This window comes from Oppia nitens, unplaced genomic scaffold (assembly GCF_028296485.1).
Source record: "Oppia nitens isolate AA-2021 unplaced genomic scaffold, nextdenovo-longstitch-racon4-pilon3 scaffold38_pilon_pilon_pilon, whole genome shotgun sequence".
NCBI lineage: Eukaryota > Metazoa > Arthropoda > Arachnida > Sarcoptiformes > Oppiidae > Oppia > Oppia nitens.
In genome coordinates, this window is record NW_026533219.1 from 540,545 (window position 1) to 566,006 (window position 25,462).

General features: G+C 29.7%; 3 protein-coding genes across 3 annotated transcripts; all 3 read left to right on the forward strand.

The window, feature by feature from the left end:
- The first annotated feature begins 4,763 nt into the window (after nucleotides 1-4,763).
- On the forward strand, nucleotides 4,764-6,698 carry LOC128957194 (proteasomal ubiquitin receptor ADRM1-like). The gene is made up of 5 exons (XM_054302915.1): nucleotides 4,764-5,088; nucleotides 5,177-5,284; nucleotides 5,390-6,080; nucleotides 6,143-6,442; nucleotides 6,524-6,698. The coding sequence occupies exons 1-5, from the start codon at nucleotides 4,987-4,989 to the stop codon at nucleotides 6,613-6,615; spliced, it is 1,293 nt and encodes a 430-aa protein (XP_054158890.1). The 5' UTR covers nucleotides 4,764-4,986; the 3' UTR covers nucleotides 6,616-6,698.
- Nucleotides 6,699-9,522: 2,824 nt separating this feature from the next.
- On the forward strand, nucleotides 9,523-12,191 carry LOC128957195 (uncharacterized). The gene is made up of 5 exons (XM_054302916.1): nucleotides 9,523-9,795; nucleotides 9,902-9,982; nucleotides 10,099-10,238; nucleotides 10,466-11,397; nucleotides 11,896-12,191. The coding sequence occupies exons 1-5, from the start codon at nucleotides 9,733-9,735 to the stop codon at nucleotides 12,105-12,107; spliced, it is 1,428 nt and encodes a 475-aa protein (XP_054158891.1). The 5' UTR covers nucleotides 9,523-9,732; the 3' UTR covers nucleotides 12,108-12,191.
- A 5,427-nt stretch (nucleotides 12,192-17,618) lies between these two features.
- LOC128957213 (regulator of G-protein signaling 12-like) lies at nucleotides 17,619-23,105 on the forward strand. Its single transcript, XM_054302944.1, has 5 exons — nucleotides 17,619-17,763; nucleotides 19,012-19,582; nucleotides 19,678-21,482; nucleotides 21,572-21,769; nucleotides 21,849-23,105. The coding sequence occupies exons 1-5, from the start codon at nucleotides 17,716-17,718 to the stop codon at nucleotides 23,052-23,054; spliced, it is 3,828 nt and encodes a 1,275-aa protein (XP_054158919.1). The 5' UTR covers nucleotides 17,619-17,715; the 3' UTR covers nucleotides 23,055-23,105.
- The last annotated feature ends 2,357 nt before the right edge of the window (nucleotides 23,106-25,462 follow it).

Consider the following 25,462-nt stretch of genomic DNA (forward strand, 5'->3'; position numbering starts at 1 on the left):
GGCAATACCAAACTGACCGTCCCAATAAATAATAGTAGCAAAAAATTTTTTTTGTTCTAGTTCATTTCCATTCTAAAGATATACACAAAAAACCTCGTTCATCAATTTTGTCATCGACTGTATATAATATTTTTTATATATAATATATACTGTATATATATATGTGAATACATTATCTGATTATTATAAAAATAATAAGTGATTATAATTATATTTTTTTTGTGTTTAGTGATAATAACTATGATATATATATATATACTTATTTATTACTTTATTTTTATTTGTTGTAATTAACTAAAATAATATTAAATATTTTATTAAAAATAATAGTAAAAATTATATTAACTATTGTATTCAAATAATAACAATCAAACAAAATAATAATTAAGTTATTATATATATTGTGAAACTAATTATCGTATATTTTATAATATAATTTAAGTTTTTTTAATTAAATAATAATTTTTTTTTGTGTAAAAACTATGGCAAAAATTATCTATGAAAAGTCATCGTTTGATCGGTTCGGCGATGACTTAGCGGAAGTCCTATTGTCGTCATCATCGGCCAGTGGTCTGACACTTGAAGATCGGATCCGTTTGGAGTCAGTGTCCCGACAATGGCAGCGGACAATGTTTACGGGTATAACCCGACTAGAAATTGATCACAAGTTTTACAATAAAAATAGATTACAGAAAAATATCGCTGGATTTGAATCACTACTAAAAAAGTTACCAAACATTCAGTCAATTGAATTCAATTGTCTCGGATTTAATGACCAGATTTCAGATACAATTGTCAATCATTGTCCAAATTTACGATCAATTAAAATGCAAGTTACCGATGATCTATCAGTTGAGGCTATCGGCCAATTTTTCGACCGATTTGGCCAACAATTACGGGCTATTAAGTGTACTACTAATTCATCGGACGAATCAGTGGTCGACCAGTTTGTCGATAGACTGCAAAAATGCGGCGAAAATATTGTCGATTTAAATGTTAGAAATTTCTACAATTATTATGAAAGACGATCTGATTTTGCATTGATTTTTGGTCCAAATAGTAGTGACTTATTATTATTGTTTACTAAACTCCGGAACTTTTCGTTTATGTATCGATTGGATGACCGAAACCGTGTCCAACAGTTTGCCCGACATTACGGGAAATGTTCGGGAAGTTTACGAAAAATTGATGTCTTAATCGATGAAAATTGCGATCAGTTGGCTGTAGAAACATTGATGCAATGTTTGGGACAGTTAACTGTTTTGTCGGATTTGGCCATCAATTTCGATACAATCGATGCCCAACTGGTCGAGTCTATACCCGAACTGATGATCAAAATCGGTCGTAAACCTAGTCTACGGAAATTTTCCCTAAAACTTCATATGTATTCAAAGCCATTAACATCACAGTTGTTATCGATAATCAATGAAAACTTTTCGGGCGTCGAGTTTATCAAGTTTTACGGTAATTTTCCGGCCGAACTATGCCTAATGGACGACTCGTTGCGTAATTGTCGGCAATTACGGGGACTGTGGCTACACTTTGCGGTACCGTTTTATTTGGACAATCAGTATGTCCAGAGTATAGCCGAAAAGTTTCCTAAACTTCAATACTTGTATCTAAAACGCGTTGAATTAGATGACCGATCATTGGATTATCAAACTGTGGCTAAATTAAGACATTTGAATACATTGACTGTATTTTATTGTAGACAACAATTGGATACTAAGTCACTGATGGATAAGATTATCAGTAATAATAGTAAAACATTGAAAAACATTGACATCAAGTTTGAAAACTTTATGGTTGTTAACAATTTTGTTGACCAACTGTTCAATAATTATAAGTTAATGAAAAAATAATTATCAATTAAATTATTATTATTATTTTTAATTAATTATTACTAAGTTAAATTAATTGGATTAATTAATTATATTAATAATTTTATTGAAAAATGATTATTATTTTTATAATAATAATAATATTTAATTTAATATTTAAATATTTTTAATTATTTATGTGCTTAAGTAAAAAATGAAAAAAATTATATATAAATTATATTCAAGATTTATTTATTTTTTTTTAGTTAAAATAATTATTAATCTATCATAAAATTTAATTTATTAATCATTTATTTTTAATGTATCTAAAAAAATAAAAATAAATAAAATATAAAACATTAAATTTTTTTATAATTTATTAAATAGTAAATATAATTATTACTAGGTGATATTCTAATTTTTAATTAATTATTTATTTTTTCATTAATTATCTTTTTAAAAATTTGATTAATATTAATTGAATTATTTTTTTATAATAACTTAACTAATAGTTTAATAAATACTTTATATACAGTATGACATATATATTAAATGTAAGTTAAAAGTTAAAGTAAAAATAACCCGGCATATATAAAAATAAATGATATTATAATTTTTAAAAAAAATTATTTTATATTTATATTTTGTTATATCAAAATAAACTAGTTAATTAATTTTATTTTTTTTCTAAAAAAAAAATCTATAATGAGTATATATATATATAGTTGTTATAATAATATTAATAAAATACAATTTATATATAAAGTAATTAATAATAAAAAAAAATATGTGAAATTAAAAACAACAACAAAAATACGAGTAATTAATAATGAGAAATAAAAAATATAATTAATTTAAACTAAAAAATATGAGTAATTAATAATAATAATAAAGATTTATTATATATATATATATATATATATATATATACAGGTCTTAATCGTTAATAATGACAACTAATATTATTGATTGTAATTTTTTGTTTGTTTTATATATGTTTTACATATTTTTAATGACAATAAAATCAATATTAATATACATATAGTATTTGATAATAATTTAAATAATATATATATATATTTAAAAAAATTAGTTTTTTTAGCAGAAATTATTGATATATTTATAAAGTATTATCAGTCACTTAGTATATCCTATTGTTATATAATTATATATATATATTATAAACTGTAAAATTTATATATTTGTAAAACTTGATGAATATAATTATAAAATTTACATTTTTTTTGTTAGACATTAGCGATGATAATTAAATAATTTTTATTTATTTTTTTACTATAAAATAGTATCACAAACTATAATAATTTGAATCTTTTATAAACTTTTTTTTGTTTTGTTATGATTTAATTATTAAATTATTTACATATTTTTAAAAAATTAAATTTAAAAAAAATCAAATTTAAAATAATTAAAATACCATAGATTATACAAATTAGATAATTAAAACATAAAATCAATAAATAGCTGTATAATAGTAATGTATTAACAGTTTATAAATTTATCCAATTGTTATATAATTTTTAATATATATATATATATATTATAAACTGTAAAATTTAAATATTAGTAAAACTTGTTGAATATAATTATAAATTTTTTTAGACATTAGCGATGATTATAAACTAATTTTTATTTTTTACTAAAAACTTTTTAAAATAGTATAATAATTTGAATCTTTTAAACTTTTTTTTTGGTTTTGTTATGATTTAATTATTAAATTATTTACATATTTAAAAAAATTAAATAACTATTAAAACTAAACTAATTAAAAACTAAATTGATAAACAAATTAAGTTATTTATTTTTTTAATTTAAAATATTAAAATCATAAAATCATATTTAAAAATAATATATATATAATACAATAGATTAGACTAATAGTATAGTTTTAAAACTTTATGTTAAATCATTGGATCAATCAATCTGTGGCTAAATTAAGACATTTACATACATTGACTGTATTTTATTGTAAGATAACAATTGGATACTAAGTCACTGATGGATAAACTAATCAGTTATAGTAATAGTAAAACATTTAAAAAACATTGACATCAAGTTTGAAAACTTTATGGTTGTTAACAATTTTGTTGACCAACTATTCAATATAATTATAAGTTAATGAAAAAAATAATTAAAATTATTATGATTTAATTATTTATTAATTATATATAAAAATATTATCTATTTTTTAATAATTAATTATTACATAAATTAAATTTTAATAATTTTATTATAAATGAATAATAATAATATTTAATTTAATATTTAAATATTATAAATTATTTATGTGTTTATTAAAAATGAAATTAAAAAAATTATAAATAAATTATATTCAAGATTTATTTATTTTATTTTATTTTAGTTAAATAGTTATTACTGTAACATTTAAATTTATTAATCATTTATTTTAATATACCTTAAAATTTGTAATAAAATATAAAACTTTAAAATTGTATATAATTTATTTAAATAGTAACTTAATTTATTACTAGATGATATACTAAAATTTTTATTAATTATTTTTTAATTAATTTAATTTGAAAACTTGATTAGTAATTATTAATTAACTTTTTTTAAAAATAACTTAACTAATTAGGTTTAATAACTTACTAATAACTAAATAATAATTATTAATATAATTATACAATATTTTAACACTAGATGTCTATTATATATTTTTAAAGCCATTTTTATTTGTTGTGTTTATATATGCTATCAAACAATTCAAAACATATATAGTAAATATACTTTATATATATATTATAATTTTACCGCTTATTTAGTACTATTATACACATACTAACTGTATATTATTTGATACATCCTATTGATAACTGAAAAAAGTACCAAAACTATATCGGTTTAACAGTTAACTTGTTTTAAAAAAAAAAAAATGTATTAACTATTTGTTTGTTTGTAAGTAATGTTTAATTCAATGCATTGAATGACAAATCAATTTTTATTTAATACAATAATTATTATACAGTTTTTATTAAAGTAAACAATAAAAACAATTAATTAATTTAATTATTAATTAAATTAATTAATACAATCACTACATAACCACTGACCGCTACCTACCGTTTCCGGCGCCGCAAATCATCGCCTAATTTATCGCTAAAACCAATCGGTCGACCCGTTATAACCTATGTCTCGTTCATTTCTATTCGGTGGCCAAACATCGGCTCAAACCCGTAGCCAGTATTTGGTTGAATTCAAGGCCGGAAAGATGACCCAAAACGGCACTACCGTATGTATACCGTATGTGGCCAGTGGCCACTATTGGTTTGGCCGATGATGGTCCCGATATTAATGTTGTTGTTTGGTTTGATTTACAGGTTAGTCCCGTCAAAGGCCGCAAAGGACTCGTCTATCTTCACCAAAGTCCCGACGATTCGCTAATGCATTTCTGTTGGAAGGATCGGCAAAGCGGTCATATAGAGGATGTAAGCCGTGATGTTACCGATCGGTCCGTCCGACCGATCGATCAATTGTTGGCCCGATTGAATGTTTTACTTATTTTTTATTTTAATTATCTAATCGTCTTATAGGATCTGATCATCTTTCCCGACGAAGCCGAGTTCAAGCGTGTGTCCCAATGTACTACTGGTCGGGTGTTTGTCCTCAAGTTTAAGCCGAGTGCCAGACGTTTCTTCTACTGGAGTCAGGAACCGAAGGACGACAAAGACGACGAATTGGTTACCAAAATCAACGATTACATCAATAATCCGCCGCCGATAGGATCGACTCGTTCGGGCGGAACAGCCGGCGGTGCCGGTTCGGGTGTACTGTCGCCGGCCAGTGCACTGGCCGACTTGTCGTCGATTCCCGAAAGCGAAATCCAGGGCCTGTTGAATAATATATCGCCGCAACAGTTTATGTCGGTGTTGGGCGGTGTAGGCGGTCTCGGCAGCAGTGGTTTGGCTGCACTGTTGTCCAACACGCGTAACGCCAGTAGTGGTAGTAGTGCGTCGGCATCGCAGGTGTCGACTCCGGCAGCGCCGCAAACACCGGCCACCACACCGGCCGTTGTCAGCGCAGCCACTAGCGAGTCGTCGTTGACCACTACAGGCGGCGGCGGCACATCACCGGCTAGCGGTGCGACGGCCACTGGCGGCGGCGCTAGTGCTGGTGGGTTAGCCAGTGCTCTGTCCGTACCCGGCATTCAATTGGCTGATCTCCAGAGTATCATCAGTGGACTGAATATACCGAACAGTGCTAAAGATAACGACTCATTGAATGGTTAGAAAAATTTTTAATTATTGATTAATTACCGGTAATTATATTATATTTTATTTTTTTAGTTGACTTATCGTCGAGTCTAACACTGGAAGCCCTGCAACCGTTGGTTAGTAACGAAGATTTTATGCGTCGAGTGAGGGAATCGTTGCCTCCCAGTGCCGATGGAGGCGATACCATCACTAGTAGTACTACTACCAGCAGCACCAGTAGTACATCAGCGGTATTTGCGTCTACCGTACAGTCGCCACAGTTTCAACAGGCGCTCAGTACGTTCTCCGGTGCCCTACAATCGGGACAGTTGGGTCCGCTTATACACCAGTTTGGACTGAGCCAGGAGTGCGTCGATGCGGCCAATGCTGGCGGTAAGCTTCGGGAGACAGACAGAGATTATAATTCGTGTCTTATTTTGTTTTTTGTTTATTTATCTAATTTTCTTGCATTAGATTTGGAAAAGTTTGTTAAAGCGCTTCAAAAACAACAATTAAAAGATGGATCTACTGGTGGACCAAAAGACGATGAGATGGCACTCGACTAATAACACAACAACAACAACAACACCCGTACCGTACGGTCTATTAACTTCAGATAACAACAAGTTTTGGCAATTTTTTATATATATATATATATATAAACACAAAAGTTATAAACACTTATATATAATATTACTCTACTGTATGTCTCTTTTTTTTCTCTAATTATTTTTTTTTTTTTTGGTAATCAAATTCAATATATAATTTCATAATTTGTTTTTTGTGTGTATTTTATTGATTGTCTATTTTGGTAATAATTATTATATTTTTTAAATAATAAAAATATTAGTTTTCATTTTTTTTTAAGGAAATATTTAATTATAATAAATAAAATTGCAAAAATTCAATGAAAATTTAATTATATTTTTGTGTCAATTGATTTAAGTTGTGAAAATTGGATCTAGGTTTTATTTTTTATTTATGTTTTTTTGAAACTAACGGTAATTAATGGTAAAATTTTTTAAAATATTTAATAAATAAAATAAGTTTTTAATTATTTTATTAAATTTTATTCAACATTCAAATTAAATATATAAAAAACCAGTTGAGAATGCTAGAAAGCATTTCCACACGAATTCCTAATCATAATTAAAAATTAAATTCAGTATGATAAAATAAAATCAACTATAGTTATGTAGGGTATCAAACGATTTAGTATGACAAAATAAACAACTATAGTCATGTGGGCTATCAAATGATTCAGTATTACAAAATAAACTACTATTTTCCTAAAAAATAAACTTAAAAACGAAAAAAATAAAAAATCAATATTCAAAAAAATTCAAAAAAAAATTCAAAAAAAATCAACATTTTTTTAATTAATTTTTGGACACAATTTTCTTCAATTTCATAAAAAATAAACTTAAATAAGAAAAAAAACAAAAAAAATCAAAAAAAAATTTGTAGCGGATAGTGGATTCGAACCTATGTCCTCGTGGGACAGACAGACCGACAGACAGACCGACTTATAGAATGCATATACGTATTCCTTTCAGGAATTCGTGAAAATATATGAATTTTATTTTATTAATATAATATTTTTTTTTTTTAAATAAATAATATATAGATAATTATGTTTAAATATTTATTTAGAAATTTAAATTATTTAAATGCGCAACATGATACTATTAATAAAATTTAAAAAAAATTAATAAATAAAAATAAATAAAATTAGTACACTTTAATAATTATTACATGTCAATTATATTATTATTATTATTACAAACAAGTTATTTTTAATTTGTTTATTTTTTTTGTGCATAACTTTAACAAACAAACAAAAAATAAATTTTTAATACCTGTTATTAAAATAACTGTATTACTATAAATGTAATACTATTTTATTGATAAAAACAAAATAGTGTATTAAATATAATATATTTTAGAGTTTGGGTAATAACTTTACTAAATGGGGAGGGAATTTCCCCTAATAAAATCTATCTAATTTTCCCGAAAAATAGGTATATATATTATTTTATTTTCCCTGCCTAGCTTATTAATATATATATATATATTATTTTTAAAATTAATAATAATACTAAAATTAAAAATTTTTTGGCATAAATTTTTTTTTTGAAATATTTTTAAAATCTAAATTTAATTTAATCAATGAATTTAATCGATACTAACCTAACCTATCTAAACAATAGTACCAACAATAATAGTATAATAAAATTTAAATAAAATTCAATAGGTCAATAAAGGTTAATAAATTCCCCGTGGGAATTCCCAGGGAATATGAAAATTTATGGATCTTAAAACAAAGGGACGGAATCTAATCTAATGTTAAAATATATTTTAAAGTACACTTATTTTTACATCAGTACATTTTTTGTCGATGATTTGATACCTTTTATTATATGTTATATTCTATACATAGTTTGTAAATTATATATATATATTTTATAAACTGTTGTATAAAATAGGCTAAAATCATTGTGAAATGTATGAAATAGTAGTTTTAAAAAAATATTTTTAATTTTTTATATCAAATAAATTATGAAATTACGTTATCTAATCATAGATGTTGCACACGTGCGCGCATTGATGATTTGATTATTATTAATAATATTAGTATTATTAATAATAATACTAATAATTATTATTAATAATTATTATTATTTAAAAAATAAATAAATCTATAATTATTTTATACTAAAAATAATTTTTTAATTTTTTATATTATAAAATTATGAATAAAATAAATGATAAATTTTCTATTAAAATCAATAAATAATTATTTATAAAATAAAATAATAATTACATAACTTTTAACGAGTAAATAATCATTTTTTTTATTTAGTCTATATAGTTGTATGTATTTAATTATTTTAAAAAAAAAATTATTTTACATTTACACAAAACAAAAATTAATTAATTAATTAATTAGTAAAAAATATTGAAATAATTATCCAAATTTCTCTACATATAATTATATGTGCATATGTACGACACGTATGACTACTACTGTAGTTAAAAAATATTTTAGTAAAGCGTTGACTCAGACGTTGACTTTTTTTTTAATAATAATTTTTATTTTATTTTTTTTTAAATATAATTTATGAAAATATTTTAGTTTTTATTAGTTTTTGATTGTATTTATTACACACACATATATATACAGTAATACCTGTATATTATTATTATTATTAAATATATAATATGTGTGTTAAATGTTTGATAAAAATTTAAAAAAAAAAAAAGTTTTTTTTTTATAAATAATTAACTAAATTAGTAGTAATTAATTAATTACTAATTTTATTTTGTGTGTAAAAACTATTATTATTATTATTACATTACATACAAAATGTTTAAACATTTTTTAATAATAATAAAAATCTAAATCAAAATTATTTGATATTAATATTCAATTGTTTTTTATGTTTTGTTTATTTAGTTATTATTATTAGTTATTTGTGTCAACAAAACGTGTGGTCAACAACTCATTGCACGTCACGTATAACGCGTGTCACGCGCGTGAAAAATAAAATAAAAGTTTTATTTGAATGTAATTGTTGTTATTGACCGCAATTTTTGACCGCAAACAACTTTGAATTTGGCCACTTAAATTGACCGCTAGTTTGATCGTTACCGTCGCCGCCGCCACCACCGCCACCGCTGTTATGTCTTCAACAATGCTATCATCGCCGCCGACGTCGTCGTCGTCGGCACCGATGGACACTCAGGTATGTGTAGTCCATTCATGTGTTGATGTGTAGACACAACTGCCGACCGATTATACGGGAAAATGTTTTATTCATCTGTTTCTCTCTCTTAATCTGTTACCGATAGTTGAGTTCAACGGCCGCCGCCGCTGCCGCCGTCACTACCGATATGACCACAGATGACACTATTGTTGAACGTATTCTTGAAGTATGTGTACTTCGATGAGACCGGACCTATAATAATGACTGATCCTATCAATTGATAGATTATATTACTATTAGCGGTAATTTTGTTTTGTCCACTTCTGTCTTCGTTATTATTAGATACTATCGCTGGACAAACTGAAACCGTGGTTCGATACGGGTCTCAAACAGGAATACGAGCGCCGATTTAGTCACCGATTGCCCGTCGATTGGATACGAATACTCGAAAAGTGCGGCTCCGATCTCATTGAGGTCACAGTGTAAGTGTAATCGGCGAGAGAGACAGACAGAGAGAGAGACAGACAGAGAGAGAGACAGACAGAGAGAGAGACAGACAGATAGAGAGAGAGAGAGACAGACAGACAGAGAGAGAGAGAGAGGCAGACAGAGAGAGAGAGAAAGAGACAGACAGAGAGAGAGAGAGAGAGAGAGAGACTATTAGAAAGAGAGTTAATATTGATTTATAATTGTTTTTTTTGTTTTTCAGTCAAAAGTACTCAAACGGATCGAAAACTTTTATTCAATTACCGATCAAAAAGGTACGCAACTCTACCGGTAATCTTCCAGCTTCTCCGGTATCACAATCATCATTGGCTAAGTCATTGACAATTGTTGGGAAAAATGGAGACACAAAGATACCGATGACACCGATAAGGATGACACCATCTGTGGTTAATACACAATCTCCTGTACCGGAGCTGTCGCCGAACAATAAAAGCGGTTTAATGACCGCCACGGCTGCCGTTGCCGCCGCCACAACCGCTTCCGATAATCGTAAAGTACAAAATGGTTCACAAAGTGTGCCAAAAGATAGGATGATAACTACCGGTACTACCGATCAGGTAGTGATAGAGCCACCAAAACAACAACAACAAGTTAATACTAAAACCAATGGCCAATTGAATGGCAGTATCGGTGGCGTTGTCAACAACAGCGGCCACACTAATGGTCACACATCTCATTCTTCTGGCGATACATATACGTCGGATAACGTACTATCGGGCGGTCGTCCAATTCCGCCGCCACTGTTGCCAGATGTTAATCCCGAAGAATATTTCGACATTTTCGTACTATTGTCGGCAACGCCGAAGAATTTTATAGTCGTCCCGTTTGCCAATACTGCACACAATTCGCCGTTTCAGAAGCTAAAGTCGAAAATGTTGGACTTCTACGACAATGTGGACAATCATATTGATCTGACAGCCGAACTGATTGTCAACGGTATATATATAGCGACCAAAGCACGCGACGAATGGTTCCGCGCTCAGGTCAAGAGTGTCATATCCAGGGATCCGTTTCAGGTGATCACCTATTTGGTGGATTATGGCGAACATTTGACTGTCGATATCAAAGATATTCAACCATTGTATACGATGTTTCGCGAACTACCGGCTCAAGCGCTACGCGCGTCACTTGCAGGTCAGTGTCGGCAGTATTTTCGGGAATCAAATAATAATTGATTGATTGATTGTACGACCCATATGTATATAGCCCACCCCCTCCACCAACCCTTCCTGCTATACACTCCTATATGTCAATAATCGTATCAAATAATGATTGATTGTACCCGTATAGCCCCCCACCCGCCCCATCAATTTTTGGTATGGGGGGGGGTTGAAACTACTAGGGTCTATATGTGAAAGTCATGGGTATAGAAAATGATTGGGAGGATGGGGGGGGGTTGTTCAATGTTATGCACTAGTAGTTGTGAATTCATTAAATCAAACTATTGATATGGGGAGGGGTGAGGGTTGTAACTTACATATAGATCCCATAGTTTCACATATATAACCATTTGGTGGTGGACAGGGAGAGGGGAGCGATGGGGGAGGGGGGGGGGTTTTGCTACATACAAATACAGGTAATGTTTATTGTAAATAATGTTTTTTTTGTCTCTCCCTCCCGAAACCCGAATAGGCGTACAACCAATCGGTACCGATTGGGACGTAATGACTAGTTTCGAGTTTCGCAAAATGGTTGAAAAGAAACCGTTTGTATCGACTGTCCAGTCTATCGATCAATTGGATGGCCAACCAGTCCTATCGTTATCCCTGTGCGATACTACCGGTTCGGAAGATCTATATATCGGTTCGATATTAGTGGACAAAGGTTTTGCCAAAAAACAGTAATCAAAACAAATAATAATAATATAATATTATTAGTCAAACAAATAGCTAATATAAATGCCAACAATTTATGCCAATTTTTTTTATGTTTAATTATTATTATTAATATATAATACACATTATAATTGTTGTTAATTTATGAGAGAAAAAATAGTTAATTTAATTTTTTTTAATTTTTGTTTTTTTTTCTTCTTTCAATACATTTTATGATTATTTATAATAATATTATTATTATTTCTCTATTTTTTCTCTCTCTTTCTCTATATGTTTATGTGTTATATTTAAAATACAGTATCTATTGATTGATTGATTGATTTATCCTTTTTTTTAAAACATATGATCTGAAAAATACTTGAGATTTTTTCTTCCTCTGTATTATTATTATAATTATAAATTATATGTATTTTATTATATATATAATAAGCAAATTTTATGTGATATTATAGATGCCTTTAATTATATATTAAATAATTATTATATATAAATATTATTATCAATATTATTATTATTATTACCTTACCATTTGATAGTCCATTGTTAGCAATAATAACAAACAACAAAACACAAAATGTTTTTTTTGTGACTAATTAATAATTTAATGGGTGATAAAAAATAATTTTTTCAATTTTATTATTTTTTGTTTGTTTGTAATAATTACAAATGCAATACATTATTATTATATATTATTTCTGTATATCGACACAAATTGATTGATTAGTTTAAGTGTTTTATTGAATTGTTTTTTATATTTAAAAAAATGTTTAATTTTCAGCTAAAAAAAGTGTGCCATTTGTTACTTTTATTATCATATAATTATTATTATTAAATTTATTCAATTAATATATACAATATATGTATTATCAATAAACTTATAATATATGTTTTTAAATGTTATTTTTTAAAAAGTTATTTATTTAATTTGAAAAATAAATTAATAAATAAAATAAAATACTTTATAATAATTAATTAATTATCTTTCTAATGGATATAATTAAAAAAATAAAATAATTAATTTAATCATATTTTCTATAAATTTAATTTATTTATGTCAATTAATATCTAAATTAGTATTAAATACTATTATGATCTATTTTTTTAAATTGCCATGTTAATTTTTATACTTTAATTTATATTATTATTAAATGACAATATTGATAGAAAAAAAATTAATTTAATTATTTTTATTAAAATAAAACTACCAATATAAAATACAAACATTATAAAATATATTTAATACATGTACTTGGACAATTTTTCGTTTTAAAAAAAATCAAACATTATGTACAGTACTATTAACACATTATTTGTGAATGGTACAATTTCAAAAAAAAAAGTTTAAATAACCTGTTTTTCTCATCACACATACACACTCACACATACACAAACACATACATACATACATACACACTCACACATACACAAACACATACATACATACATACATACATACATACATACATACATACATACACAAACACATAGTATGTATGTATGTATTACATACACACACATACACGCATACATATATACCTACACACATACACACGCATACATACACGCATACTAAATACATGCATGCATTACATACACATATACACACGCATACATATATACCTACACACACACACACATACACACAGTATATACCTACACACATAAACACGCATACATACACGCATACTAAATGCATGCCTACATACATACATACACGCATACATATATACCTACACACATACATACATGCATACATACATACCTACACACATACACACACACACTGATTGTTGTTATATACAGTGTGTGTGTGTGTGTGTGTGTGTGTGTGTGTGTGTGTGTGTGTGTGTGTTATTTGAATTCAAAAAATATATAATACACACAAACACACACAAAACTATACAAACGATTACAAGTCAGTGATTTATGTTTGTTTTGAACTGAAAATTAAAAAAAAAATAAAATTAAAAATAAAACCAGTTTTCTCATCACTCGCTCAATAGCATTGAATAGTATACTGTATGTATGTAAAATTTATGTATGTGTGTATGTGTGTGTGTGTGTGTGCTATGGGGGCCCACAAACAAGTGTTAATCCCATATATCATAGATCTATATATATATATATATATTTACATACAGTATGAAAGTCAATGTATTTAAGGAATTGTGTTAATAAGGAATGGATTTATAAAACAATTAATTATTTGTTAATTTGATAATCAATTTTTGTGATTAATATCTCATTAGAGAGCTATTTATATGGTCTCTCAAATGTAATCATCAATTTAATGCCAATTATTATCACAATAACACAATTGTGTCACAATTAAGACTACCTCTGGTTAACAATATTAAGAACGTAAACAATAGTTATTTTAAAAAATTATTAAAATTAAATTAACAAATAATTAATTAATTTTTAATTTTTTTAATACATAGTATATATCAATAAATAGATTAATTGAGAAAACAATGACTATTATTATGGTTTTGATTTACTTTTTAATTATTTAGTCATTTGATTACTAAAATTTAATTAAGGAATGGATAACAAAACGATTGAATGACAAGTTATTAGCCATAAATTATGACAAAAAATAATAAATTATTTTCAAATTGTTAAATACCTTAATACATCACATTAATGACCTTTTATATAACAATAACACTTTACAATATAATAATACCGTCTTACCAAAAATAATACCGACTTACCAAAAATAATACCGACTTACCAAAAATAATACCGACTTACCAAAAATAATACCGACTTACCAAAAATAATACCGACTTACCAAAAATAATACCGACTTACCAAAAATAATACCGACTTACCAAAAATAATACCGACTTACCAAAAATAATACCGACTTACCAAAAATAATACCGACTTACCAAAAATAATACCGACTTACCAAAAATAATACCGACTTACCAAAAATAATACCGACTTACCAAAAATAATACCGACTTACCAAAAATAATACCGACTTACCAAAACTAATACCGACTTTTATATCGAAATACCATGTTCCCCATAGAAATATTGTTTTAATTACCGTGTTCCCATAATTTTTTTCATTATAATTAAGATAATTTTAGGTACAAGGTATAATATAATTAATAATGTAACACGGTACTTATTTAAAAAACTATTTGCTGGGAAGACGGTATTAATTTTAAAAAATATTTTATGGGAAGACGGTACTTATTTAAAAAAACTATTTTTATGGGAATACGGTACTTATTTTTGAAAAAACCTATTTTTATGGGAAGATGATACTAATTTAAAAAAAACTGGGAAGACGGTACTAATTTTAAAAAATATTTTATGGGAAGACGGTACTTATTTAAAAAAACTATTTTTATGGGAATACGGTACTAATTTAAAATACATTTGTATGGGAACACTGATTATTTAAATATTAATATATATTGAATATTGAATATTGAATATTGATATATATATATATATATGTACTAATAGTATGGTTTTTATTTAGTCTTACGGTATAATGTTATAAATTTATAATCATTATATTTATTGACATTATTGATGTCCATTTTTGTTGTTATTAGTATTTTATATACTTTATATTAAAATAAATTCATTCTTTAAATGCATTACTTATCATATATATATACAGTGTTTAATTGACATCATATGTGTTGTACAGTCAGTGATGAGAGAAACATATCAATGATATATATTTAGCAACAGTTCTAACAATACATTGATTTCTATGTTTATTATGATTTGATTTGAATTATCATATAATAGATAATAATAATAATAATAATAATAATAATAATAATAATAATAATAATAATAATAATAATAATAATAATAATAATAATAATAATAATAATAATAATAATAATAACAAACAAATTGAGTGATCAATAGATAACAACAACAAACAGATGATATTGTTTTGATTACAACAACAACAACAACGACAACAACTGTTTGTAGTTATCATTAACAGGTGATTGTGTCCATCAATCCGTCCGCCCGCGCACTCACCCGATCATCGGGTGGCCACTCACTCAGTCACTCACTTACCCGATAATCATCGGATGGTCATTCACTCACTCACCCGATCATCATCGGTGGTCACTGAATCAATCACTCACCCGATCATTATCATTGCCGATCGGGTGGCCATTCATTGAGTCCAGACATTGGTGTCAATCAATCAAATGGCCAAATGATTCAGCGATAGATTCAGTGCAGCAAAAGCTGACAACAGTTTGAATGATAAGACAAGACAACGACTATAGACAACAATCATGGCTTATAGACATCATCGGAAAAAACCGATGTCATTGTCATCATCAGCGGCAATGACCGCCACCAACACCACCGACGACGACGATAACATTAACAACAATTATGCCAACACTTGTACTGACACTGGATTGTTGTCTAACACTTCCAATATCATCGGCAACACCAACAACAACAACAACGAGTTAGTGATGATGATGACCAATGGCCACAACGATGCCGCACCCGTCAAATGTGTTGAATTGATCCGCACCAGTCACGGCTTCGGGTTTACACTATCGGGTAATTCAATTTGATTTGATTATCCAATGAAAAAAACTTATTGATAATTGTTTTGTTTGTTTTTTGTTTTTTAAAAAAAGGCGAAAAACCATCGATACTGACCCACGTGAAGGGCGGCGCCCACTGGAGTGGTCTACGAAGCGGCGACTACTTGATGACCGTACAGGACAGGGATGTGTTTCATATGTCGCACGAATCGATTGTCGAACTAATAAAGCGTACGTCAGGTCCGCTTAGGCTACAGTGTCTGCCATCGGACGGCAACTATTTGAGCAGTAATACCGATGATGACGATGACGGCGACGATGATGATTGCGATGATAACAATGGACAGGTAGTACAACAAGCAGATCGTCATCATCATCAGCATCATCGGCAAAGGTGGTCATTGCGACAGCAGTCGCACCCAATGATGACTACATCATCGACTCATAGACCTCATCATAACCACCACCACCATCACAGCCATCATCAACAGCAGCAACAACAACATAGTAGACAACATCATACGCAAAGACATCAGCGCCATAGATATCGCAACGATATGTACGCCACAAATACTGCAACAATAGGTGGCGTCGGCGGAGGCGGCTATGATCGGGTACTTATCGACGGTACGGCTTTTATGGCTAATAATAATACTGGTGGCCGACGTAGCGCTATGTCAACTACTGGACCTAATAATAGTCATCATCCGAGACATCACAATCATCACCAGAAACACATCCATAATCATCATAATAACGGCAAGACTAATGAGCCGCTAATTGATCTACTATTAGAGCAAAAGTTGTCCAAAATTAGTAGTAAATGCAATCAAAGTGGTGAAAGCGATTCAAGCAACTCATATAAAACTAATTCATTGAATACCATATATAATAATAATAATAATACTAATAATATTAATAATACAAAAACATTAAAGTCAACTGCCATTATGGGTACCGGTGGTGGTGGCGGCGGTACTAGTGATTGCCTACAACAAAGAGGCACCGGTGGTGGTGCTGGTAGTAGTAGTCTACCGTCACCGCCCACACGACATATGACCAGCGATAGGGACATGGATTTACCCGCCGATCGGCAATTAAATGCAAGTTTTTGTTTGTTTGTTTGTTATTATTTTATTTTATTATTATATCATATTTTTTTTTGTTTTATATAAAATTAATGACTTTATTATCTATTATCTTACAATAACTATAATAATAATAATATGTATTTTAAATAAATTGTTTTAATTACAGGATATTTATCTAAACAATCGATATTTTATTTTCTATTTTTCATTTTAAATATTATTTGGTTTAATTTTACATATTTTTTTTGTCTATCAAAAAAAACTAATTAACTTTTTATTATTATTATAAATGATATGTTTGTATGAAATTGAAAAATCTGTTTGAATTGAATACAATTTTTTTAAAAACTTTTTTTTTCTTATAAATAGTTGTAAACTGTATTTATTAATATACTTTTATATTTATCGCTGGTATTTGATAGGAGTGGGGGGAGGGAAGGGAGGGCTAAAATAATATTATTTATAACATATATATATATACATGTATTTATTATTTATATATATATATAATAATTGATTGAGTTTTATGGGTCAAACAGGGGTTTTACGGGCGTCTAATACACTGTGTAACTACAGGTAGTTAGTGGTAATATACAGTATATACTGTAATAGTAGTTCAATGTATTATTATTACCCAATTTACTGTATTATTATTATTATTATTATTATTATTATCTGATAGTATCACACAATATATATATAATAAATACAGTTTAATATATAATATAAATGACACTTTAAAAAAATCAGTTTTTCAAGTTTTAACTTCTCTATCAATTGAATATTTAAATTTTGAAAAATAAATTTTTAGTTATTTATTTAAAAAATTCTAAAAAATGTTAGTTTTATTAGTTTTTTAAGCATTTTATCTAAACATTTATCACATAAAAAACAGTTAGTTATTTGAATTATTTAACCACTAATTGCTAGATATATATATACAGTATATATATATATATAATTTATACGTATATAACATGTTATTTTTTTGCATAACTTATTTTTTTGCAAAAATTTATTTTATATATCTATTTATAGGTCTTATTAATATTTATATAAATTTTTTAAATAAATTAATTATTTAATTTATCAATTTTTTAATTTTTTTTTTTGATGATTAATATTAATGTTTAGTTAGTTAGTAGCACTTGACTTGAGGCTACTATTAAAATAGATATAATAAATATCATTAATAAGTATTATATTTTAAAATAGTTAATAATTCAATAATTATTTAATTAACTACTATATCGTATATAGACTGAAATGTATGGCCAATCTAGTAGTTCAATGGCCACCATTACCAACGGCAACGGCGGTGGCATCGGTGGCCAAGATTTACACTCGCGGGCACTGTTGCGGGCCGTTGTCGGCTATCTCGGGACAGTCGATACGCCCGCCGACAGTCATCTCGATTCGACGATTGTTACCGATTGTCTGAGACTGATGGGCGTCACCGATACGGCCGCCAGCTTAGCCGCCGCCGCCACCGCCCCCCATTCGCCTATGCAGACAACCATATTGTTGGCCATATATCAGGATTGTATCCAATTGGTGGACATAATGGGCCGATCGGTGGCCAAGTTTGGCGCCGATAGTCTGAAATGGTGCGGCATTTGTTCGGATAATAGAAAATATTTTGCAATCATTATGTCATCAAATACTACATCAATTCAAAACCATAATAATAATAATAATAATAATAATTGTTATTCATGTCATGTATTTCATACAAATCTATCGACACATGAAACCCATTACAAGATAGCGCACAACTTTGGCATCAAATGCACATTAGATCCCATTAGTACTCATTGTCTTGAATTTCCAGGTAATTACTAACTAATAATAATAATAATAATAATAATAATAATAATAATAATAATAATAATAATAATAATTATATTTTTTGTTTGTTTCGCACAGAGAGTTCCGATTCAATACTACGAATGATTGTCGGTCTCTATCGGCAAACAGTCGGCTGCGCGCCGCTCGCATTGACCACCAATGTCAGCGCCAGCAGTACTATGAACAGCGGCAGCAACAGTGACAGCGGTATTACCGAAGAAAATAGCCGATCACCTGATACGGCTGCCAACAACAATAATCTTCATTTACATCATAATCATCGCCATAACCATCAACAACAACAACATCATAACCATCATCAGCATCCACCACAACATCATCAACATATCGGTCGCAATAAGTCATATAATAGCCAACGACTAGATGGACAGCTCGACGCGGCTAACGTTCGGCAAACTGTTAGCAAATATCTGAGTTTGACTGGTATTGGCCATCACCAGCACCCGAACGCTGCAACACAACAACAACAACACGGATTAGAAACGGAATCGAGTCTTAATAATAATGATGACAATAATGGCATTAATGGCAATACAAACGATAAGAATAGTCATCCATTACCGCCAGTGCCTACCGAATCATCGGCAGCGTCGGCCAGCGATACGACTACTATTGTTTCATCGAAAAGCGCTACCGATTGGTCAAAACCGGCCACACTGTCCAAAGAGAATCTCGAACTGAACAATGAGATTACATCCTCTGGTTGTTGTTATCATCTATTAGATGCTAAGTTGTCGTCGTCGATGAGCTTAGAAGGTATAGCTCCGATGTCCGATACGGTGTCGGCTGCCAGCGCTAGTGTAGTATCCGAACGACCCGTCGATGTCGGTTGGGTTGGCGGTTGGGCTCAACATTTCGAAAAACTATTGAACGATTGTGTAGGCGTTCGGGCGTTCACTGAATTTCTGAAAAAAGAGTACAGCTATGAAAACCTACAGTTTTGGTTGTCGTGTCAAAAGTACAAACAGTTAGCGACGACGGCGGTTACCGACAACAACGACCCGACTGAACAACTAAAACTTGAAGCTAAACTGATATACGATCAGCATCTGGCCAGCGGTGCACCCGAACCGGTCAACATTGATGGCCGATCGCGGCTTATTGTCGAATCAACATTGGACGACCCGACGCCGAATCTGTTCGAAACGGCTGAGAAACAGATCTACAGTCTGATGAAGTTTGACTGTTATCAGCGGTTCCTGAAATCGGATATTTTCAAAGAGTGTGTAGCACTGGAACTACAGGGCAAACCGTTACCCTACGAGACGACCAGCGGTGGTAACTTCAACGCTGCGCAACTGAATACTATTAAACCGAAAAAGCGGTCATTCATACCGTGGCATCGAATCCGTACGTCGAAAGCCGAAAAACAAATGCTAAAACAGGCAAACGCTAAGCACACGTACATCAGGTGCAAGTCTACCGAACCGATTGCCAGCAACAAGTCGTCCGATTTTACTGGTTCGCAGTCATCGCTGACCACCGCTACCAGTGATCGTACAAACGGCGGCGGTTGCGGTGGTGATGGTAGCGGTGGCCGACAAAACATGGCTTTTATGTCGAAATCCAATGAATCGTTGAATAAATTAGCGTCAATACCACCACTACAGCCGACACCGACAACAACAACAACAACAACAATCAGCTCACACTCGACAAACAGCAGCAACGGTGGACACAATTGCCATCACAACTGTACCAACAATGACTGTCATCTATTGTGTGTTATACTACCCGATCGGTCGCAATCGTTTGTGCCAGTGGTCGACGGCCAGACTGTCGGCCAAATGGTCGACAATTTACTAGAAAAACGCGGACTAAACTATACGGCTTTCGATGCGTTTATAACTACATGCGATAAAGTAATGAATGATTTTTTAAAAATATATATTACCGAAAATTTCGGTAATTTTTCTAATTTCTAATTTATTTTTTCCACTGTAATTGTTAGGCACTGGACCCGAATGTCCAGTTGTCGACACTCGGCTGCAATGAACTACGAGTTGAACAGCGAGTACTGTTTCAAATTGATTTTCCTAATCGCGAGATAATTGGCATCAAATCGCGTACATCCAAGTCTAGCGGCGATGTTTTCGGTCCACTTTTGGCCAAATATGGCTACAAATTGGAACACATTGTCCTACAAATTGTATGTTTTTTTTGTGTATTACCGGTAATTTTATTTATTCGGGGATTAATTGTTCGGGTATTCATTTTATCAATTTCAGGCCAACTCATCGCAAACAGTTACCAACGATATGCCTATTACTAGATTGGATAACCAGCGGGTGATTGTCAGCATCAGCGACGATCTGGAAGAGTGGGGCTGGGATTGTGCATCCAGTCGGCTGCCGGTTGCCGTCGCCGGGGAGTCCAGAGGAGGTGTAGGTGCGGGTACTCCGCAACTGCAGCGACCGCCGCCGCTGCCGCCCATACGTGTCTTAAGTGACTCGTTATTGGAAAAATCTATGGACGACGACGACGACAACGATGGCGATGACTGCTCTTCTAATCATAACAACAATGCTGATGAAAAAGAGAACCTACCGGTGCTGATGCTAACACCAGCACCACTGCCACAGCAGGCGTTGCCCAATACTCCTGCAGACAGCAGTCGACAGATGATTACCGCCGCCGCCAATAACCCGTCGGTGACGGCAAACATTAGCTTCAGCGACGACACTAAATCGGAACAATTTTTTCGTGACCTACTACTGGCCGCACAGCATATGCCCGTCCAATCGCCGTTAAAATCTAGTGCCAAATGTCAAGTGCCTAACATTGCCGCCGCCCCTAACCATAGGTTATCATCAGTCAATACAAAGTGTCTAAACAGCAATAATTATGGCAACACTGCTATTGATCCGAACAACATCGCCGAATCAATGGCCACTTCTTGCGAGTCACCTTCGGTGACCTATAGCCGTCACCAAACAGCTACCGCTGATCGACCGCTACCACTGCCGCCGCCGCATATTATCAACGACATTGATCTGGACGCCACTCTACGTAGTATTCAATTGTATCATAATTTGCGCCAAAACTCGGACAAAACGCACAGCCATTCACAACAAATGACCGGTTCGTCGCCAATCGATTGCCGATTGAATACATCGGTACCAAACTTTACGCCGCCTCAACCGCCCGTACGGACAACCATAATGCCAGCAGCGATGACCAAACACTATAAACCTATTTCCGGCGGCGGCGGCGGCGGCTTACAATTGGCGCCTCCGTTGCCGCCCAAACCCAGCGATATTGTCCGGGGAGAACGGGGACCGCCGCCACCCAGACCTCCCAGTTCACGGCAAAGCATCTATACTGTGGTGGCAAACAATGGTGGCGTCGGTACCGCCGCCGCCCCCGCCAACAACATGAGTACACTAATTAAAAATTTGGACAAAACTATTGAATCAAATGTGATTTTTGTTTGAAATTTTGTTTGTATTCACAAAAATATATATATAATTATTATTATTGTTTGAAAACAATGAGATTATTAATTGTATTATTATTATTATTATTATATTTTAAGAGATTATAATTACCGGTATATATATATATATATATTTATATAATATATATATATATATATTAATACCTGCCTTTAAATACAGAAATATATATCAAATTAAATATAACTATATTATATTAGTTATACTTATTATAAATTATATAAATCAAGTGTTATTATATTATTTGTAAATAAAATAATCTTTTAATTATAAATTTATTTATTTAATTAATTATTATTTGCATATTTTGGACTAACCCTACAGACAAAACAAAATACGTTAAATAAATTAATTAGTTTTAATATCATTGTATGTATTATACATACCATTTAATTAAATTTATTGCAAAATTATAAATAAAATTATAATCAGGGTAAAAAAATAGCTGACATAAACAATCGATGCCAATTTTGAAAAATGCCTGCATATATTTTGTCATACCCTGGGCATTTATTATTATGTGGTGACATGTTATTTTAGTTTAGGTAAGCTTGGTTTGGTTAATTTAGGGAAGTTAGGTTAGATTAAATTAGGTTAAATTAGGTTAGGTTTTGTTAATTTAGGTTAGGATAGGATAGGATAGGTTAGGTTAGGTTAGGTTAGGTTAGGTTAGGTTAGGTTAGGTTAGGTTAAATTAGGTTAGGTTATGATAGGTTAGGTTAGGTTAGGTTAGGTTAGGTTAGGTTAGGTTAAATTAGGTTAGGTTATGATAGGTTAGGTTATGTTAAATTATGTTAGGTTTTGTAAATTTAGGTGAGATAATAGATAAGATAATAGATAATATAATAGATAAGATAATAGATAAGATAATAGATAAGATAATAGATAAGATAATAGATAAGATAATAGATAAGATAATAGATAATAGATAATAGATAAGATRAGATAAGAGATAAGATGAGAGATAAGATAAGATAAGAGATAAAATAATAGATAAGATAATAGATAAGATAATAGATAAGATAAGATGAGAGATAAGATGAGAGATAAGATGAGAGATAAGATAGAGATAAGAGAGATAAGATAAGAGATAAGATAAGAGATAAGATAAGAGATAAGAGAAGAGATAAGAGAAGATAAAGAGATAAAGAGAGAGAGATAAGAGAAGATAAGAGATAAGATAAAGAGATAAGATAAGAGATAAGATACAGATAAGATATAGATAAGATATAGATAAGATATAGATAAGATAAGATAAGATAAGATAAGATAAGATAAGATAAGATAAGATAAGATAAGAAGATAAGAAGATAAGAAGATAAGAAGATAAGAAGATAAGATAAGATAAGAAGATAAGAAGATAAGAAGATAAGATAAGAAGATAAGAAGATAAGAAGATAAGAAGATAAGAAGATAAGAAGATAAGAAGATAAGAAGATAAGAAGATAAGAAGATAAGAAGATAAGAAGATAAGAAGATAAGAAGATAAGAAGATAAGAAGATAAGAAGATAAGAGATAAGATAATAGATAAGAGAAGAGATAAGATAAGTTGAGATAAGATAAGAGATAAGATAAGTTGAGATAAGATAAGAGAAGATAAGAGATAAGATGAGAAGATAAGAGATAAGAAAGATATAATAAATACAATGAGATATAATAAATACAATAAGATATAATAAATACAATAAGAGATTTAATAAATACAATAAGAGATTTGATAAAAGTAAGATTCTTTTTATAAATCAATTTAAAAATCTTAGATTATTTGAGATTAAATTTATTAACAACATTAATTTACTTGTATTCATTCTATATTATTTATTTTACTTATTAGTTTTGTTAAACTTATATTACAATATGTGTCAATATGTTACAAATTGGCATCGATTATTTATGCCGGCTTTTTTAAAAACCCTGATAATAATTTTTAATTTTTTTTATTTTTCAATTATCATAATTAAATAATTATACAAATGTATAATACAGACAATGATCTAAAAAAATTGTCTATTTTCCAGATATATACTACTGTTATATACTATTTAGATGTTTAATACATTTACAAAAAATATAATACATGATCAAAATCATTAATTATTTAGTATTAATTATTTAATTATTAATTATTTAATTATTAATTATTTAATTATTAATTACACATTAAATATTTTATATATTAACGTTTATTTTGTTTCTACTATATATATATATATATATTACTAATAAAATAATAAATAATTGTCCATGATGCAATGCAGAAAATTGAAAAATTTTAGACTATCTCACTTGTAAATAGTACTAATCAATCGATTTGATTATATAATAATTACAAACGTTATTACTGTCTCTAAAAATATAACTATTGTTTGAATGTATTATTAATTAT

What these genes read in the sequence shown, in the direction of transcription:
- LOC128957194 (XM_054302915.1), top strand. Translation starts at nt 4,987, where the DNA reads ATGTCTCGTTCATTTCTATTCGGTGGCCAAACATCGGCTCAAACCCGT. An exon ending in TGACCCAAAACGGCACTACC is followed by an intron (nt 5,089 to 5,176) that starts GTATGTATACCG and finishes TTTGATTTACAG; the next exon opens with GTTAGTCCCGTCAAAGGCCG. An exon ending in CGATGCGGCCAATGCTGGCG is followed by an intron (nt 6,443 to 6,523) that starts GTAAGCTTCGGG and finishes TTCTTGCATTAG; the next exon opens with ATTTGGAAAAGTTTGTTAAA.
- LOC128957195 (XM_054302916.1), top strand. Translation starts at nt 9,733, where the DNA reads ATGTCTTCAACAATGCTATCATCGCCGCCGACGTCGTCGTCGTCGGCA. An exon ending in CGGCACCGATGGACACTCAG is followed by an intron (nt 9,796 to 9,901) that starts GTATGTGTAGTC and finishes TGTTACCGATAG; the next exon opens with TTGAGTTCAACGGCCGCCGC. An exon ending in GCTACGCGCGTCACTTGCAG is followed by an intron (nt 11,398 to 11,895) that starts GTCAGTGTCGGC and finishes AAACCCGAATAG; the next exon opens with GCGTACAACCAATCGGTACC.
- LOC128957213 (XM_054302944.1), top strand. Translation starts at nt 17,716, where the DNA reads ATGACCAGCGATAGGGACATGGATTTACCCGCCGATCGGCAATTAAAT. An exon ending in CCGCCGATCGGCAATTAAAT is followed by an intron (nt 17,764 to 19,011) that starts GCAAGTTTTTGT and finishes TATCGTATATAG; the next exon opens with ACTGAAATGTATGGCCAATC. An exon ending in AACACATTGTCCTACAAATT is followed by an intron (nt 21,770 to 21,848) that starts GTATGTTTTTTT and finishes TATCAATTTCAG; the next exon opens with GCCAACTCATCGCAAACAGT.